At 42.4% G+C, this 19,599-nt stretch overlaps 1 protein-coding gene and 1 non-coding gene across 4 annotated transcripts in view; both read left to right on the forward strand.

The window, feature by feature from the left end:
- Positions 1 to 1,998: 1,998 nt before the first annotated feature.
- Positions 1,999 to 19,599, forward strand: part of Fbxo3 (F-box protein 3) — a 30,943-nt gene continuing 13,342 nt past the window's right edge. For all 3 annotated transcript variants that reach the window (XM_032903820.1, XM_032903821.1, XM_032903822.1), the window contains exons 1-6: positions 1,999 to 2,132; positions 4,552 to 4,641; positions 7,422 to 7,585; positions 15,179 to 15,293; positions 18,244 to 18,448; positions 19,505 to 19,550. In XM_032903820.1, the coding sequence (XP_032759711.1) occupies positions 2,029 to 2,132; positions 4,552 to 4,641; positions 7,422 to 7,585; positions 15,179 to 15,293; positions 18,244 to 18,448; positions 19,505 to 19,550 (724 nt within the window). In that variant the 5' untranslated portion in view covers positions 1,999 to 2,028. The remainder of the gene's footprint in view (positions 2,133 to 4,551; positions 4,642 to 7,421; positions 7,586 to 15,178; positions 15,294 to 18,243; positions 18,449 to 19,504; positions 19,551 to 19,599) is intronic.
- LOC116902630 lies at positions 12,800 to 12,938 on the forward strand. The gene has a single exon (XR_004388207.1).

Here is a 19,599-nt window from a genome sequence, read left to right on the forward strand (position 1 = left end):
GGACCTCTTCTGTCCTATTCATCAGGCAGCCTTTCAGCCCAGGTTGTTCTGGTGATGGCGTCCTAATTGTGATCCTCCCTACTCTTCGTTTCCTGGCCCCCCAAGTACACGTGCTACCTCATTACAATCAGGAAGTGTCCAAACCCCTCAGCACCGAGACAAGGCTGCAGGTGGTACACAACCTTCAGTTCATAGCCCAGTGGCACCCAGCTGACGGCACTGTTTGGTGGAAATCCAAACTGGGGGCTAGGGACAATAAACAGAGTATGGCACACCTGACGCCACTGCCCTACTTCATACTCTCTCCCACGTCAACCCTAGCTCCCAGCTTTCTTCTTCCACTAAGAAGGGCCCCTAGGATGGGAAAAGGAAGGTATAATAAATACCAGAAAGTGTTCATGGCTCCTAAAAGACGGTGTTTTGTACACAGAGAGAGGACACCTGTAGGCTATCATTTTAGAAGCTTCTAAACCCTCTAGAGCTTGCCCTCAGTCACTGCCTGCTCCACCTCCAAGACCTTGTAGGCCTTTTAACGGAGGGGAAATTAATCATTTAAAAATAAACAAAAGCATGCATTTAGAGGTACATTCCCTCCCCCCTTTGGCCTCAAGTGTCAGTGTGGAACTGTGTGATCTTGTGTTCATTTAAAACTTTAGCATTTTGTTCAAAGTTCTAGCTAGCTTTACCTGTCAACTTGACATAGCCTAGAATGCTCTCTAGGACTACCTGAGTTTGTCTCTTCCCCAACCAGATGTTATGGGGTGACCCTTCCACATTCTAAAGAGCTGAGCCAGTACTGTGTTCCTGTCAGTACTACCCAGGCTTCAGGGCCAAGATGGATGTCCATGGTAAGATAGGAGCTGTGAATTCATGCCTGAGGGGCTTATTGGATCAGTCAAGTGAATAAGTGACTGGCTTGTGGAGCCTTTTGGATTCCCACACCTCTCACGTCACGGCCCCTGTGGAACCAACAGAAGAGAAGTTACTCCTTGCTCACTGCCCAGCATACCTGTTCTACACTCACCTCAATAGCATCTTTACGAAGCTGATGAATTGCGCCTTCCCGTCCTACAGGGGTCTTACTCCGTTCAGTCCCCATGCCTGTGGCACTAAATCAGAGGGGCAGGCTACATCCTGTCCTCCTCTGTCCTGATGTTAGAAATAAATTTGAGGTTGAAAAGGAAAAGACCACCACACCAACTATTGTGTCTAGATAACACAAACTTATGCTTATCAAGAGGGGTGTGCTCAGAAGGTTAAAAATGAATCAAATTTCCTTGTCCTAAACACAAGTGTTATAGTACTTAATGGGAAATAGTCACATTTGATTATTTCTTGCACTAAGAAGTTGGAAGAAACTTTCTCGGGGATGGGTAGGTTTAGAAGCCTGGTGACAAGGGCTTGGGCAATTAATATTTGTTGGGTATCTTAGACAAGGAATTTACCCAGAGGTCTTTTTTTGTTTTTTTTTTAGGATGGTTTTGCTTTGTGGGCCGTGGAAGAATTATAACCTCCCTATCATTTCAAAGTTGGAGTGCCTTCCCCTGTGTCTCTTTCCCATCATTCCTTCCTTACTAAGTGGACAAGGCTCAGAGCAGCAATTTAAAGTGCAGGTGGGAGTGAGAATGGTGAGGGGAGTCTGAAGCTGACAATAGAGATCGTGGATTGGACATGAAGCAATGGGTTTGGGACCCAAAGGCCAGGTACGGTTAGTGTGAGATTTAGGGAGAGGCTTTGAGAATACGAGATATAGAATATGTGGAAGAAGAGTTAGAAGACTCGGAAACAGACTGGCAGGGGTCTGGCTAAGCTTAGGAGAAGAGATTTGAACGGAAATGCGGATCAGCTGATGACCTGAGACAGCGCAAGACAGCAGCGCCCCCGCAGGGCAGGCCTCGGGGTGGGCGGGGCATCCCGGGGGCGGGGCCGGGTGACAGTTACATAACTAACCTGTGCAAGCGGCCGCGGAGCGGTTCGGGCGGCGGGGGCGGGGCCGGGGTGGTGCCAGGCTGCAGCGGGCCGGGCAAGATGGCTGCCGTAGAGGCCGAGACAGGGTTGCTGACCCTGGAGTCGCTGCCCACCGACCCTCTGCTTCTCATCTTATCCTTCGTGGACTACAGGGACCTAATCAAGTAATGGGGCGGTGCTCTCGGCAGGGGTGGGAACGTGGAAGGAGGCAGGGAGGGAGGCCCGGGTCGCCGACTGGACCAGGGCTCCCTCCGCAGCAGGGTGACTGCAGGGCGGCCGTTATCCCGCAGAACACCCCGGAGGGCTGAAGGAGACTGGGAGGTGGGGTCTGGGCATCCAGGCCTTACTCCTGCCCAGGTCTAGACCCCCGGGAACTTAGCGCCCTCTTCCTCAAGCCTCAGCTAGGCCGATTGCGGAAGAGAGGTGGCTTTCTGGTGCTGCACCCCGCGGACCCTCACTGGCCCTTTGGGGCCTGGTCTAGCGCTGTGGAAAGGCCACTGTCTCGGCCCACGCGCATCCCTGTCGGGCCTAGGTCCAGGATGACCAGAGCCCTCGTGGACAGGTAGAACGCGCGCGAGGAGGCCTTCAACCTTCTGGCTCTCTGATGCCATCGTGATCGCGGGCAGCGTGCACTTTGATTTGTGTCTGCGACTTTTTTGGCTGTCAGTTTTCCTTTTTTTCTGGTGGGTGGTTGGATTTTGTGTTTTGTCACCGACTTCCGGTGAGGCCTTTACAGGTGACTGCAGTCACCTCAGGGTTTCCCAGATGACAAACGTTTACTCCAAAAATAAACACTAGGAATTCGAGAATTCTTCCAGAAGTCAGGACTGTTTTAAGATGGAGGGACAAATGTCCCTGCTGTGCTCCCCTCTCTTGTCACCCTCACCCTGTGTCAGAATTGTTTACATTCTTGACAGCATGGCCTGGGTTTCTTGTTCTCCGCTGTATATTTGTAGAGGATGCAAAATGGCCCTCTCATGTGGGGAAGACACATTTTTGTTTTTTGATTGATTACTGGATCCTGGGAATTTGATGATTGTGTCCTTTGTTTTAGGGGCCTTTAAGAGGTGCAGGTTTCTTGGAGTTACAGGTAGCTGTTGGTTGGACTAGCTAAGTGGTCGCAGAGGTATTTTCTGGGTTTTCTGTTGTGGCCTCTACTCATACCTGTTAAAACACACAGCCCCTCCCCCCCATTCAGCCTGTACTAACGCAGAGAAAGTTTTTCTGTGGGAAAGGCCGGCCAGCTCAAATGTATTTCATCTGAAATATTTTATTGCTATAACTTCTTATTTAGACAGCCTTCTTTCTTTGATTGCTTGCTGCCAGAGTTATCTTTTAAAGACCAATTTAGCTGTCATTCTTCTTAAAAGCCTGTGATAGCTGTGTTTACACACTGGACCTTGAACTTCTGCAGTATTTAAGGCTCTTATCCGTTAGCTTATTATCTGAGGCCTGTCAGGCTGTCTCCTCCACTATCACATTTACACAGTTCATCAGATGGCACACCACACGCTTGCACATGGCTGTGTATGCTCCGATCCTTGCCCAGAATACTTCGCTCTCCCTCTATCTTCTTCAACTACAGAGTTTGTAGTAACTGTGTGCTGCTAGAGTGTAAGGATTGTTTATTTTTTTATTCATTTGTTCAGGTTTGTTGTTTTATTTATTTATTTATTTATTTATTTATTTATTTATTTATTTTTGCGTGCCTGCCATGTGCCAGTTAAATGTAGGATTACAATAGTGAATTAGAGAGTCATGGTCTTTTTTATGTAGCTTGACTACTATAGACAAGATGGAAAGTCAAACAAGTGTGTAATTACAAGAGGGGCCAAATATTGGGAAGGTGTGTGTATATTTCCCTAGGGAGGAGTGTGGAAGACAAGATGACCAACTCACAGTTGAAGGCATGACGTGTGGCAGAGTGCAGTTCTGTCCTGGTGAAGGGGACACTGTTGCGAGGCTGATGGGTCTGTTAACAATAGTGTGGCCTGTTCAACTAGAAAGACTAGAAAGCTGGTCTTGCTTAAGGTGGTAATGACTAATAGGCAGCTGCATGGAGTGTGGCTGGTGAGATCATGTAGCCTCTTGTAAGAACAGACTTGGAGTTCAAAGCTTTAGGTAATAATGAGAATTTTAAGCTGAGGTGACATGACCCCTCAGTCAATGTCTGTGGAAGTGAGTGGAGTTGAATCCTATTTTGTCTACAGACTCATCCAACATACTGCAGTTTCTTTCTTGCCCATTATAGTCTGTCCAACTTCGCCAAGTATCCAGCCTGTCGCCAAGCTCTAACGGGTTTAGTGCATATTTGCTCAACTGTGTTCAGTTGAACTGTATCAGTCTACTGGGAGTTTAATTTGACTCTGAGATAGTATGTTGCTTTCTCCTTATTACCCACAGGGTAATTATACTAACTTACACATTAGGTAGATTTTAAAAGATACTGCGTTGCAGTTTTATGGGTAGTAAGTAGAAATAAGAGGGACAAAAGGAATTTAAATTTAACATTTAACAATTACTATTTTAATCTTTGATTTTTATTTTTCCCCTTTTATACTAACTGAATCTGGTTACTGCCAGTTGTTGCTATGTTAGTCGAAGACTTAGCCAGCTATCAACTCATGATCCACTGTGGAGAAGACATTGCAAAAAATACTGGCTGATAACTGAGTAAGTATTCTGTGAACATTCCTTCCTTTGTGGACAGGGTGTAGTTTTTTAAGAGTAAATTTTCATTGTTGGAGACGGGGGCAGTGCAGGACTGGGGCAGTCCTTCTGCTTCAGCCTCTCTTGCTGGGATTGCAAGTGTGAACTACCACACTTGGAACTAGAGCAGTGGTTCTCAACTTTCCTCATACATTCACCCTTTAATGCAGTTCCTCATGTTGTGAACCCCAACCATAAAGTTATTTTTATTGTTACGTCATAACTGTAATTTTGCTACTGTTATGAATCATAAGGTAAATTTCTGATATGCAGGATGGTCTTAGGTGACCCCTGTGAAAGGGTCATTCAACCCTCAGAGGGTTCATGACCCATAGATTGAGAACTGCTGCCTAGAGTAATTTTTAATTGATATACAATACTTGCTTATGTTTATGGGATAAAGTATAATTTGGTGGACATATACAGTTTATAATAAGAAGGCTAATTTGCATTTTCATCTCCTTAAGTATTATTCATTGTATTTGGAGCTTTCTGAAACCTTGCTTTTAGTTCCTTATGACATGCTATAAAACATACAGTATATGTTAGTGAAGTGTAGCCATTGCATACTGATGCTTCCCCTTCATTAACTCTGTTTCCAGTGATGCTCTGAGCCCCTTGTCCTTCCCCCTTTCCAGCTTCTAATGCAGAATATGTAGTCTTGAATCCTGACCTTGGCCTACTATAATGCTAGTATGTACTAGTTTTCCTTTCCAACCCTAGTTTCTGTTTCTGAATCCAGTCTAAGTTACCACATTGCCAGAATAAAAACATAGATGACAGCAAGATTTAGGAGATGTGGAAGGAAAGGCAAGAGTACCTAATGTGCTTTTTCAATTATGGGAAGCCAGGGGCAACTTTTTAAAGCTGAAGATCCTAGTTTTCCCAAGGGAAAACTTAATAACAGCTGTCAAGAATTGGGAGGAGGAAAAAGGAGGAAGGGGAGTTTGAGGTGTTGATAAGTACTCAATCTTTCGCTTTGGGGCATCACCTGCTGTATATAAAATTTGTAAATCAAGGACCAGAGGTATAAGAGGATAGAAATATAGAAACAGTTTCCATGAGTAACCTTTAAAATCACAGCCCAGTTTTTACAGTGCTGGGGACTGTACTCAGGACCTCACATGCTAGGCAAGCACTCCCCAGTTGACCTACACCCGGCCTTGTTGATAAAGCTGCGTGTATTTATAGTAAGACTATATATTAATAAAAAGGTGCTTTATTCCTCCTTAAGCCCCCTCCTCGAAAACAAACAAACACAATGTACACCTGGAGTCCAGTGTGGTGATACACACCTAGTCTACGCTGGAGGACAGTGGTCGTAGATCCTGAGTTTGAGCTAACCTGAGTTATGTACACTGTTTGAAAAGAAGCAAAATACTCTGCATTGATTTATCCTTTCCTTCACATCGTATCTAAACCTTTGATTCTACATGGTAGTGCCCATCCCAAAGCCCAGCCAGCATTAGGAGTCCTCCTGGGACTCAGGCTTTCCCTGCGTTCACATGTTCACTAGCCTTTCCTCCTGGCTAGTCTCCACTGCCTTCACCTGGTCACTGCAGCTTGCTTCAGGTTATTGCCCCTCGAGGGCTTCTTCAGAGCTTTCCTATGTCTTCTGTAGTGTTCCTAGTGTTCCCCCTTAAATCTGCCCCTCCAACCCCCAAACACAGCCTTCTAAACTCTCCCCGTTCAGTTTCCCCTTAAGCCCTTCAGTTCTCTAAGCCCACTTGACTGAACTTTCAAGTACCTTCTGTGGTTGCTTGTCCTCCATTAAGTTTACATTTTATTCTCTAAAGGCTCATGATTAGACTACTTTTTGAAGGGGAAAATAGCGTGCATTTTTTTAATGTCCTCAGTGTCCAAGTGAACACTCAAGAAATGTTTGTATAATTCAGGCAATGGAAGATGTTAGATCACGTATTTGTTTGGTTATTTCTCTTGGGCTGATCAGTGGAGATGTGCTAGAGCAATATTATGCCATTAGGTTCTAAATATCCTCAAAACTGGGACACTGCATGTGCCTGCCTTTTGTGTAGTTATAATTGAAGCCAGGTTCAATTGAAGCTCACACCTATGACCTCAGCACTTGGTAGGTAAAGGGCGGGGGGAAGTATAGTTCATGCCAGCCAGAGCTACCTAAGTTTGTTTTCAACTGATACATATTTAGGTTAAAATTTGTACTGATAAGTATATCATATATTTTGTTAAGAACTGGAAAACTTGGGGTTGGGGATTTAGCTCAGCTGTAGAGCGCTTGCCTAGCAAGCGCAAGGCCCTGGGTTCGGTCCCCAGCTCCGAAAAAAAAGAAAAGAAAGAAAGAAAAAAAAACTGGAAAACTTGAAAAAAAATTAAGCAGAAAGTAAGAAAATAAATGACCAATCACCCTACCATGACAGTAGTAACTATTAAATCTTGTTGACGTATCACTTCTTGCTATCTCGTTCTCTTTGTAGCTAAAAAATAAGTTAAAATAGAAAGGCAGAGTTACCACAAACTCCCAGTAAAAGTGTGTTGGTAAATATCAAAAATACATGCTAAGCCAGGTCTGTGGTACACATTTTTAATTCTACTGCTTGATAGCTAGAAGCACGAGGATCAGAAGTTCAAGGCCATCCTTACCTACATCATAGTTAAGGCCAGCTTGTGCTCCATACGACCCTAACTCAAAAGGCAAAGGAAAAGAAAAAAGATATGTTAATATCATTTCAAAAGATTTTTTTAATCTTTTTTTTTTTTAAATCTAGGGAAGAGAAAGCCCGGAAGAATCAGTGCTGGAAATCGCTCTTCATAGCTACTTACTCAGATGTAGGAAGATACATCAACCATTATGCTGCTATTAAAAAGGCCTGGGATGACCTCAAGAAGTACTTGGAGCCTAGGTGTCCTCGGATGGTTTTATCTCTGAAAGGTACTGGGAATACAGGGTCCCCTATCCACATTTTAGTTAGTAAAGAAAGAGAAGTTTAAATAACTTCGGATCCGCTGTGTACCTGACTAATTCAACATCTTCTAGGTCACCATTACACTTCACTAGCCAACGAAGTACAATGCTGGTATTGTTAAGATCTGCTCTCCTTTGATTGGTCCAAGAACCCATGTGGTTATTAGAATAAAAAACTGAACTACTTTATCATTATATTTATTTTATATAAAAACAATGCTGATTGCTTGAGAATAACCACTATGATTTATTTTTATTCTTTGCAATGATGAGGATTGAGCCCAGGGCCTCATGCATTTTAGGCAAGTATTCAACAATGGAACTATACCCCCAGTCCTAAAAATGATTATTGTTGTTATTAATATTGTTGTTGTTATGTGTGTATTTTTGTGGTATTCTTGTGTGTATATATACTCACATGGATGTATTCACATCCCTGTGTGGAAGTTAGAGGATATCACATGTCTTTCTGGATTGTCCTCCACTTTATTAATGAGGTCGGGCTTTTTCCTGAGTTCGCTGGTCGAGCTGTTTCAGCTAGCCACTTTCCCCCAGGTATCCCTCCCTGTCTCTACTTCACACAAGCTGGATTACAGGTAGGTCGCTTCACATGCTCAGCTCTTATGTGGTTTCTGGGGAGCCAAACTCCAGTCGTCATGCTTATGTGACAAGTGCTTTATCCACTGAGTCATCTCTCCAGCCCAAGATTATTCTTTAATTGAAAGCCTGTATCAGCACCTTTTCTTGCTGGTGTCTATCAAATGTTAGGAAAGCACTGACTCTTTAAGCATGTAAGAATAGCAGCAGAGTGAGAAAACCTTTTTGTTTGGTATTTACAAAGTAGTAAAACAGATTTGAACTGAGGTTGATTTGACCCCAGGATCCATGCTCTGGTATATTATCTAATTATGGCTGGAAATATTAACAAGTTATTTCCATGTGATTTGATAATACCCACAAAGATACACTTATTACTGCTTGTGTGCTTTCCGCCTGAAGTTCCAGACTTGCTCACTAGGTGGAGCCGTGCACATGCTGGCTTTGGGAGCTGGAGCTGGGATCTGTTCTCCCTGACTCTCATTAGAGCCTGTCTTTCTGAAATAGCGTTCCCTTTCTCTTCAGCTTCCCACTGTAATGTCTCATGAAAATGTCACTTTCAGACAAACCACGATGCCATGATGCATTTATTAGAAGGCAGAATACATGGTTTTAGTGGATGGAATAGGATGGAATCCTGGGAGTCCCCCATTAATACCACCATAGCTTATCCTCCAAGAGGAAATGAGTGATAACAGTCACCTAGCACAGGGCAGCTGCTTCAAGAGGACAGACATCATCTGAAAACAAGCCTGCAGTGGTGATGTGTATGTGTGTGTGTGTGTGTGTGTGTGTGTGTGTGTGTGTGTGGGTGTGAGAGAGAGAGAGAGAGAGAGAGAGAGAAAGATAAGAGAGAGAGAAAGTGTGTGTTTGCATCTGTTTGACCTTGTTCTCCAAAACAATGAGCTAATGCCACCCACCTGAGAGAAGTGCAGAAGGAGGGAAATGTCATGTGTATATTTATTTATAAAGTGCCTTACTGCTTTCGATAAATACTCACCTACTCTCTTCTCCTTTCACCTACTCAGAAAGGAAGCTATGACAATTTATCAGAAGCCAAGACTAGAGTTTAGTTCTGTTGCTTACTAGTCCTCAAACAGGCCACCTAAATTCTCTTTGTATCTTTTCTTCAATGTGAAGTGAAGGTACTAGTAATTAGTCAGGGTTTGGTAAATTAATTGCTAAGAGGGTAAATCCTTTTCATTGGAACCCAGCCACCCCCATTTGTTTCTGTATTGTCTGAGGCTGTTTTCCAAAAATAACAGCCTAACAGCAGGGTTAAACACAAGTCTCTGTCACAGAAACCATAGGTCAGTCCTACGATCTTAAAATATTTACTGTTTTTTCCTTTAAAGAACTCCCACCTCACTTCTAAGCCAATATACAAGGAAATATGATTTGAAAACATACAACTAACAGCCTCAGGATGTTCCACAAACACCATCCTGTCTTTGCCTATCTGCTGCTAAGTTTCCTTTTTAACCTGACACCTATATAACCTTAAAGCTGAGTGAGGACGGTGGCTCCTGAGGTCAGCAGCCACGTGCTTAACTTAGTGTGGAATTCATAAGCCTGAAATTCCTAGTATCCCCAGCACTGTAAATATTCCCAGTTAACCTTAATCCAAAACTCCTGGCAAGCCCTGAGAACTGGCACCTAGGAGTGGAGCGAAGTGGCCGAGGAATCTGACCGCTTAGATACAGAACAGACACAGGAGCTAGGAATACCAAAGGACAAAAGAAAAAGCAGCTACAAGTCTGTCCAAAAGAACAACCATACCGCACTCTCACACTCCAAATGCCCTAATATGGAGTGACAGTTTAAAGAGACCGCAGATATTCAAAACACAATGGGCTCAGTCCTCTCCCAGCAACCACAACTGAAGAAAAGATTATTCTGCCAAAGTGAGGCCCCCTAGTCAATTCCTGACTTCACCGTTTACTTTTTGATGGTGCACTTGGTCTTGTATGCCCTACGGGTAGTACTATCCCTACAAAAAGACAGTTGTTATCTTCCTTACAGGGTTTTTGGAAACTAAATCAGTGGTATGAAACACTTACTTTCATGTCTACCTTTGTACTTAGTAGCAGTTATTATAAACTGTTAGCTATTTTACTTATCACCACTGCAGGCTTGTTTTCAGATGATGTCTGTCCTCTTGAAGCAGCTGCCCTGTGCTAGGTGACTGTTATCACTCATTTCCTCTTGGAGGATAAGCTATGGTGGTATTAATGGGGGACTCCCAGGGTTCCATCCTATTCCATCCACTAAAACCATGTATTCTGCCTTCTAATAAATGCATCATGGCATCGTGGTTTGTCTGAAAGTGACATTTTCATGAGACATTACAATGGGAAGCTGAAGAGAAAGGGAACGCTATTTCAGAAAGACAGGCTCTAATGAGAGTCAGGGAGAACAGATCCCAGCTCCAGTTTCACAAAGCCTCTTCAAGGCTTGAGGCTTTCTGGTTTGGTAAATTGTTAATTTTATTAATTTCTTGATTTTTAATTTACTATGATTCCTGCTGACTTAGGCCATAGATTTTTTTTCTACCTTTTTTTTTTAAATTAGACTCTCTAGTATATTTAGGGATATAAATTTCTCTCTAATCAGATTAGTTTGTCTTAAATGCTTTTAAAATTAATTTTATGTGTATATCATATACATTTCATGTATGCATACATGTAGAAGCCAGAGGCAATGTTGGGTGTCTTCTTAACTGCTTTCCATCTCTTCTGGCTTCCCAGGCACTACACATATATGCAGGCAAGACACTTAGACTCATAACAATAGAAATTTTTTTTTTTTTTTCGGAGCTGGGGACCGAACCCAGGGCCTTGCACTTGCTAGGCAAGCGTTCTACCACTGAGCTAAATCCTCAACCTCAGAATATTTTTTTTCTTTAAAAGTTATGTTATTTCTTCTCAGCCAGAACTGGAAATGACCCAACTGTTCCAATATTTTTGGAGATTGGGTCTTTCAGTAGACCTGAAGCCCACAGATTGGGCTAGACTGGTGGCTGGCAAACCTCAAGCCTTTCCCTGTCTGCCTCCCAAGTATTATTATAGGTGTTATCAGCACATCCCACTTTTTACCTGCGCACTAGGGTTCTTAGGGTCTCATGCTTACGCAGGAAGCCCTTTACCAACTGAGCCGTCTCTTCAGATGATATATTTTAAAATTACATTTTATTTAGAGTGTGTATTTAGATTTAGAGATCCATCATATATTCCGTGACACTTGTTCAGAGGCCAGCTTTCAGGAATCAGTTCTCTTCTTCCACCTGTGGGTCCCAGGGTTGGTAGTAAGCACTGTTAGCCTCTGGGCCACCTCACCTGATTTTTGTTGTTTTATTTTGTTCGTTTGCTTGCTTGCTTCTTTGTTTTGGTTTTTGACACAGGGTTTCTCTATATAGCCCTGGCTATCCTAGAACTGGCTCTAGACCAGTCTGACCTTGAACTCACAGAGATCTACCTGCCTCTGTGTCCCAAGTGCCAGGACTAAAGATGTGCACTGCTGCCACCACTCACTTCCCATTATTTGTTTATTTTTTTTTAAAAGACTTAAGGGCTGGGGAGATGGCTCAGCAGTTAAGATCAAGGGCTGCTCTTCTAGAGGCCCTGAGTTCAATTCCCAGCACCCACATGGTGACTTACAACTATCTTCAATGGGATAGGATGTCCTCTTCTGGTGTGTCTGAAGGCAGTGACAGTGTACTCATATAAATAAAATAAATCTTAAGAAAAAAAGGTCTAAAAATATATTTTATGTGTGTGGGCATTTTATCTACATGTGCATCTGTGCAACATATGCTGTGCCTATTGTCCTTGGAGACCATAAAAGGGCATCGGATTCCTTGGAAAAGAAGTTACAGATGGCTATGAGCCATCCTCCATGTGGACTCTGGGAATTGAACCCAGGTCCTCTGCGAGAGGAGCCAATGCTAGTGACCACTGAGCCATCTCTCTAGCCTTTTTTTGTGTCTCTATTAGTTACCGAAAAACTTGGTGAAATTTCCTACTGGGCAGGGTTCTGAAGTCGCTCACCAAGATTCTCAGCCTTTGGTATGCATTCACGTACAATTATTTCTCCTTAAATGTTGGCAGAGATATAACAAATCATTTTGATTTCTGTTATTTAATGTATTATAATTACTTGAAATAAAAATTATAGTTAAGTTCCCAAATGAATTGAACCTGAACTCATTAATTAAAAAGAAAAGTATCTTGAATGGCCCTAACTTAACCAAGTAAATTCTTAAAAGGCCCTGGACCTTTCAGAAGGTGGAGAGATCCATCGTGTGCTTTTTCACTGACTGAATAAGCAAACAGGCTGATGTGTTGAGGAGAAGGCTACAGAGTGAGGAGTGTCAGGGGCTTCTAGGCACTCAGGGCCTCACTGAAAAAACTGCAGTTGCTGAATTTTGCAAATACTCAAGTGACCTTGTAAGAGGCTCTGAAGCAACAGATAGGTAAGATGAGCTATCAGCCTAGTTGACACCATGGTTCCAACATCGTCATCTAAACACAGAGAGGGTCCAGTTGTACTAGAACTTCCGACCTGTAGAAACAAATAACAAGTTGCTGGCTTGGTTTCCTGGGGAGTGGGCTCAGTGTACTCCACCCCCTCTCAGCTAAGCCTAGAGTATAGGGGCCAGGTATGCACTGTTGTGGGAGAGGTGCTTCAGCAGGAGCCTTGCCTGGGCTGTCCTAGCCTCACAATTACTTGCAAAATGGGCAAAAAATCAGTATGTTTTAAGCTGCATGCAGCAGTGAAGAATAATCCACTGCTTGTAAATCCGTTCTTTTGCTGTCTTATCTCTGACATTAAAGAATATATATGTTTGGGACTGTAGTTGGTACTTCACTGTTTAGCCTGCTGTCTCTCTTCAGTGTAATTTTATGAGGGAAAGATGTCTGTGTGTGCTGTGATAATTAAGCCTTTCACTATTTAAACCTTTCACTATTTAAACCTTTCACTATTGTCTTTATGAGAGTTCTCTATTAGTTTTAATAAAGCTATTTGACTTAAACTCTATCTCATGGGATCCGAGTGAAGCTGTCCTAGTTTTTCTCTCTGTGTCTACATTAAGATGGATATCTTGGGTAGAATTCTTTTTTATTTCTTTGGTGCTAAAATTGAAACTAAGGCCTAACACATTCTGAGCTCTCCCTCTGCACCACATTCTTTAGGCCTTGTTCTTTACCTGGCCTGTCTCTCACTGGATGACTTGGCTTATTGATATTTTAACTTATTCCCTAATATATTGAACTTGGCCGTGTCATTTAAATATGGTCACTCTCTATTTTTATGTTTTTAATCTATGTTTAATTCCTTTTCTTTCCCTTCATATTTCTCTTTTAGTGTTCACAATGTAGATTAAAAATACGCATCTTTTTGACTTATTGAAGTCTAATGGAATTTAGTATGTTACCACTTTCTGGACAGTGAAGAAGCTTTAGTTCTGATCACGTCCCTCCCTGTTTTATGGAAGGGTATTTGGGCTCCAGCTCAGGTCCCTATGCACGTTAGCCCATCACTGAGCCCATCAGAGCTCCTAGTGTTAAGTTTTTGTGACTTTAATTTTTAGCATATATCCTGCCCCGGAAACCCGTGGCTAGGATCACAGCTCTCGTCACCATGCCTGCGCCTTTGCCTGCTCTTCAGTCAGCTCCTCTCTTTATTATTGAGGCTCAGATCTTCTGAGTGACTGCAAAGCACTGCTTAGGTCTTGGGGTAATAGTTTTTTCTTCTGGAGGTTTCCTTGCTTCCCCTTCAAGTCCTCAATGCGTTGTTCCCCTTAATCTTGCTTAGGGTTGGTGACCTTGGAAAGCCTGGACTCCTAGTGTGTGAGGACTGGCTGTTTCCAGCTCACTTTCCCCATAGGCTTTCTGTAACCTGGCCAAAACCATGTGTGTGTGTGTTTGAACAAGTGCTTTTCTCTTTGAGGATTCTGAATCCTACTTTTTTGATTCATCCGCCCTATTATTACCCAAAGCTAAACTCGGCTTCTTGCTTTAGAATTGGCAGTTACCTAAAAACAAGGTGATTTCAAATGCCTACATTGGGGCTGGAGAAACAACTGACTGCTCTTCCAGAGGTCCTGATTTCAAATCACAGCAACCACATGGTGGCTCACAGCCATCTGTAATGGGATCCAATGCCCTCTTCTGGTGTGTGTGAAGATGGCTACAGTGTACTTGTATATAATAAATAATCTTTTTCAAATTACATTAGCTCTTGCGTTTTTGTTTGACTGTTTTGTTTCTGTTTTTCCTTTTTCGAGTTCACTCCTAGCAGTGTGCCACCACGTCTGGCTAGTTTGTGAAGTGTGTTAGTGGTGGTGGTGGTGGCTGGTTGTTTTACATTTTTTCTTTATGTCTTCATTAGTCTTTCTGCCATAATCATTGAGTAGTGAGAGGTTTGGTCCAAGGACCTGAGGGGCAGTTGTTTGGAAGAGCATCACTTCTCTTGATAATTGTAGGTTTTTCTGTTTGTGACAGCTAGAATGCAGGCCGTGTTTCAAGTGTGCAATCGAGACAGCTTAGTGACTTCTCACAGCATGAACCTACATCTATCTGATACCTCCATTTCCCTTAAAGGATCACATTGAAACTCTAGAGTGACATCACTGAGAGAACTTTCAGAGCAGTTTTTAAACAAAGTACGCATGTATTAGATTTGGAAAAGCAAGACAGGAGATTTTTGTTATAATGTAATAAATTAATTGTTCATCTCATTGGTGCCTCTTTCCAGTTCTTTGTGCCAGTATTTTCCATGTTGAGAGGGAACTAACCACCTTGTTTAGTGTTTAAAATTAATTTCCAATTCATGGCCTGGTATTTTGACAGTGTATTTTAAAGAGAATTCACTTGCCATAAGATTGTTTCTTTGCTGAGAGCTGACCTACTATATTGCAGTCTGATTGTGCGTGCACACCCCTCCTTTGCTGTGTATTTGCAGAGGGTGCGCGTGAGGAAGACCTGGATGCAGTAGAAGCTCAGATCGGTTGCAAGCTCCCCGATGACTATCGCTGCTCATACCGGATCCACAATGGGCAGAAGTTAGTGGTTCCAGGGTAAGGCGTTTGATGGTTTAGAAATTTTCAGAAGTGGGTATTACTTTCTAGAATGTAAATATATTTTACTCATAGTTTGTCTTAGCTATCTTTACTAAACATGTATAAGGAATGTATGTTTATGTGCTACACACAAACACACACACACAAGTATATAGAGGAGGAAATTTCTTCTTTTTCCTTATAGCAGTTCATTAGATATTATATTATCTATAGATTAGGTTCAAGTTTACCTAAATAAATGTGTCTTATAAAAGCATTTTTCCTGCCAGTGCATTTTTATGATTAGATCTGATTGGAGAAGACAGCTGTGGGACACAGGAGGGATGTGTGTGTGTGTGTGTGTGTGTGTGTGTGTGTGTGAGAGAGAGAGAGAGAGAGTATATTTGACTAAACTGCTCGATGTGATGTGTTTACCCTGTTAGAAGCTAGGTAAAATGTTTTAGGAACTTGATGCAAGTTCTGTCTACTGTACGAGTAAAAAGCATGATTTGTTCAGAGCTGTGTACACCAAACTAAGGAAGGTAGAGTTTTGTCATAATCAAGAACATCCTGTAACTGAATGGCTTTTTATAAACTTTGTAAGTTGTATTCATTATAGTCTTTTTGTTTGGGGTTCTTTGTTGTTTCTTGTTTCTTCGTAAAAGATTGTATAGTAACCATCAAATTTATACAGTTTTTAAAGCTATAAACTTTGAATGTGTCTGTTCCTTTTGTACTTTTATGGAATTAAACTATTTCAAAGATACCGTGTTTATAAAATACCAAGAATGCAAAGAGAGCACCGCATTGCTGGTGCTGGAACTGCTGTTGCACTGTGTGTGTAGTGGAGCTGGCCCATGCTACTTTGTGGGTTCTTCTTTTTCCTGTCCTTTATCCCCTTGGTTTCTCCCCCCTAACACTGGGTAGGAGAGAAAGAAGGATAAAGGACACAGGGAGGGAGGGGAGGGAGGGAGGAGGAGAGAGAGAGAGAGAGAGAGAGAGGAGAGAGAGAGAGAGAGAGAGAGATTGAGATTGAGATTGATTTAAGAATCTAATTTCTTTCCCAATCGTTGCTCCCAGTTTCCAGCCCAGCCCCTTTCAGCTGTTTCTCCCAACAGTCTCTTCTCCCAGCTTTCCCAACATGAGCAGCTCCAAGACTGTAACAACTGTTCTAGCCTGTCTGCTCAGCTTCTTCTCCTGGCTCAACTGACTCTTAATGTTTTCAGCACCAACTCTTCTCTCACTCTACCACCCCCCCACACCCCCACCCCCGCTCCCTGGTTTTTTATATCCTATCCTGTTTCCAGAAATCCAAGAGGCAACTAACATTGAAGGTCATAGGATCAAGCAGTTCTAACAGCCAAGAATTTTTAAAGGGCCAGTTGACTAGCAACTGGGGATCCTTTAAAGGGCCAGGCACACAAGAGAAATAACACTATAGTGAAGACTTAGGGGAAGTTGTTAATGATTTCAAATCTGGGTTGAGTGTGTCCTGGGATTCTCTGATGAGATCCTACTGAAAATACAAAGTATAGTACTCAGAATACTAAGTATCAGGGATGGTTCATAAACAGGCAAGTTAAGGGGGCTGAAGAGATGGCTCAGTGGTTAAGAGTGAATGCTGCTCTTGCAGAGGTCCCAGGTTCCCAAAACCCTCACAACGGCCTGAAATTACAACTCCAGGGACTACCAATGCCTCTGGCACCTGTTCTTATTCTCTCTCTCTCTCTCTCTCTCTCTCTCTCTCTCTCTCTCACACACACACACACACACACAGAGAGAGAGAGAGAGAGAGAGAGAGAGAGAGAGAGAACAAAATAATCAAAATAAAAAGTTACTTATCTATCTTACCTATCCATACATCCCAAGACATCAGACTTGGAGAGGACTCTTTACCAGTGACCAGTATTTCTGTTTTCATAAGATAAGCTAAAAGTTGATTCAAGATAAAATGTCAGAAAATGTATCCCTTTTTTCATTAAATTAGCTATTAATATATGTGTATGTATTATGAGTATACATAAATAGCAAATCACAGAAGTACTGGCAGTTCAGTATATAGTAGTAGACATAGTCTTACTGTGCAGTTTGCATTGGCCTCGACCTCATTATTCTCCTTTCTCAGTCTTCTGAACAGCTGGGATTTTTAGGTATTTGCTATTTGATTATTATGTGTGGTGTGTGTGTGTGTGTCTGTGGTGGTGTGGTGTGTGTGTGTATGTATGGGTGTGTATGTGTGTGTGTGTATGTGTGTGTGTGTGTGTGTGTGTGTGTGGGGGGTGGGGGGTGGGGGGTGGTGTGTTTGTGGGTGTGTGTGGTTTGTGTGTGTGTGTGTGTGTGTCTGTGGTGTGTGTTTGTGGTGTGTGTGGTTTGTGTGTGTGTTGTAAAACAGGGTTAGTATAGCCCTAGCTGACCAAGATCCACTATAGCCCTATTTGCACTCATCTTTCTACCTTAATCTTTCTAAGTTTAACCCCACCACACCAAGTTCCTTACAAACAGTGAAATTATATATCTTCTAAGAAGGCTGGTATTTATACTTTTAGACATTTAATTTTAAAATCTAAATCAGAATTTTTCTTATTAACCGAGTGAATTTGATATATAGAAATGTTAGTGGTTTTGATATTCTTGGTTTAGAATTTGTATGCTAACCAGTGCTTAAAAAGTTACCGGTGTGTGGCTGGGCATGGTGACACACAATTCTAATGCTGATAATGATAATCTCAGTTCTCTGGAGGCTGAGGCGGGAGGATTACCTCAAGTTTAAGGCCAACGTATAGCAAGTACCAAGCTGACCAAGACTCCATAGCAAGACCCTGATTTTGTGTGTATGTTCGTCTGTTTTAAACAAAAGGAAAAATAAGTTTGTCAGTATGAAATTATTTGTCAGAAAGATGAAACATAGTTCTGTGGCACTGTTGTTTCTGTAGCTCTGCTTCTCATGGTTTTGCGTCTGTATCCTCAGGTTGCTGGGAAGCATGGCACTGTCAAATCACTACCGCTCTGAAGATTTATTAGACGTTGACACTGCTGCCGGAGGATTCCAGCAGAGACAGGGACTGAAATACTGTCTCCCTTTAACCTTTTGCATACATACTGGCTTGAGTCAGTACATAGCCGTGGAAGCCGCAGAGGGCCGAAATAAAAACGAAGTGTTCTACCAGTGCCCAGTGAGTAGGAAGTGTATTTGACTATGGCTTTAGTATGTATTCTGATGATAATATAAATGTATGCATTGGCTACTTTCAGGGATATAAAATAGGCTAGAGCATCATATATTTTATTAACCAGAGAACTAATATCTTCACATGGCGATATGGAATACCGAAAGGAAGGTTTGCCAGTAGACAAATAGTACAAGCCATGGCATGCTTAGATGGAAGGTGGTTATTCATTTAAGGCATTTTAAGTATAAGAAAAAACTGAGGAACTTATTGTCAAAGTCCTTGACTGTAATATGTAAAATTAGGTTTTGAACATCCTAAAGTTGCTTAGGTCTCTCAACTCTGAACTCAACGCCCTTTCTTGTAGGATGACAAGCTGTTCGTCTTCTCACTTCTACTTGCTCATGTGTTCTCAAAGAATAGTTTTATGACTTCTCTTATTAGAAATAGACTATGTTTTCATCTCATGGAGAGGTGCCTTCAAACATTTTATATAGTAAGCCTGAGGATAAAAATTACAATAGTAGGAACTGACAAGCATTGCTAACATTTCTTCTCAAGAAGAGACAAAAGTACTCTACCTGTCCCCGCAGGGCACAGTGACAAACCGAGTCATGCGCCCACCAAAGTTCACCAATCTGCCATAGGTGAGGGCTACTCAGAGGCATGCAGGTCCCCTCCACCAATCGGCTGCATCTCAAAAGCTTTACCCAGCAGCCCTGAGGACTTCCCCATAGCTGTGTAGATGGAGACCCTGCCCTAGTCTTCCTACCTCTGTAAATGCCAGGTGGTAGGGAGCAGGTAAGAACCGTGTGCCCTCCTGGGCTCCTGTGTGGAGATGGGATGTAAACTCTCCACAGGAAAGCTGGGATGATCTTTTGAGGGGGGAGGGGCTGCAGCTGAACTCTCCAGGATGGTGGTTGCTTGGCTTAGAAGACAGTTACTCATAACAGCAATATTTGAGTATTGATTAGAACACTCAATTTTTGTCTGTTTTGCTTGTTCCCTGAGATCTAGTAAGGAATAAGAATAAATGTATTTATATTGTTTTTTTCCACATAGGATCAAATGGCTCGGAATCCTGCTGCTATTGACATGTTTATCATAGGTAAGAGAAATATAGAAAAGTCACTTTCCCTTCTTCCTATTGGCTTAGA

Source organism: Rattus rattus, chromosome 5, assembly GCF_011064425.1.
Source record: "Rattus rattus isolate New Zealand chromosome 5, Rrattus_CSIRO_v1, whole genome shotgun sequence".
NCBI classification, from domain to species: Eukaryota; Metazoa; Chordata; class Mammalia; order Rodentia; family Muridae; genus Rattus; species Rattus rattus.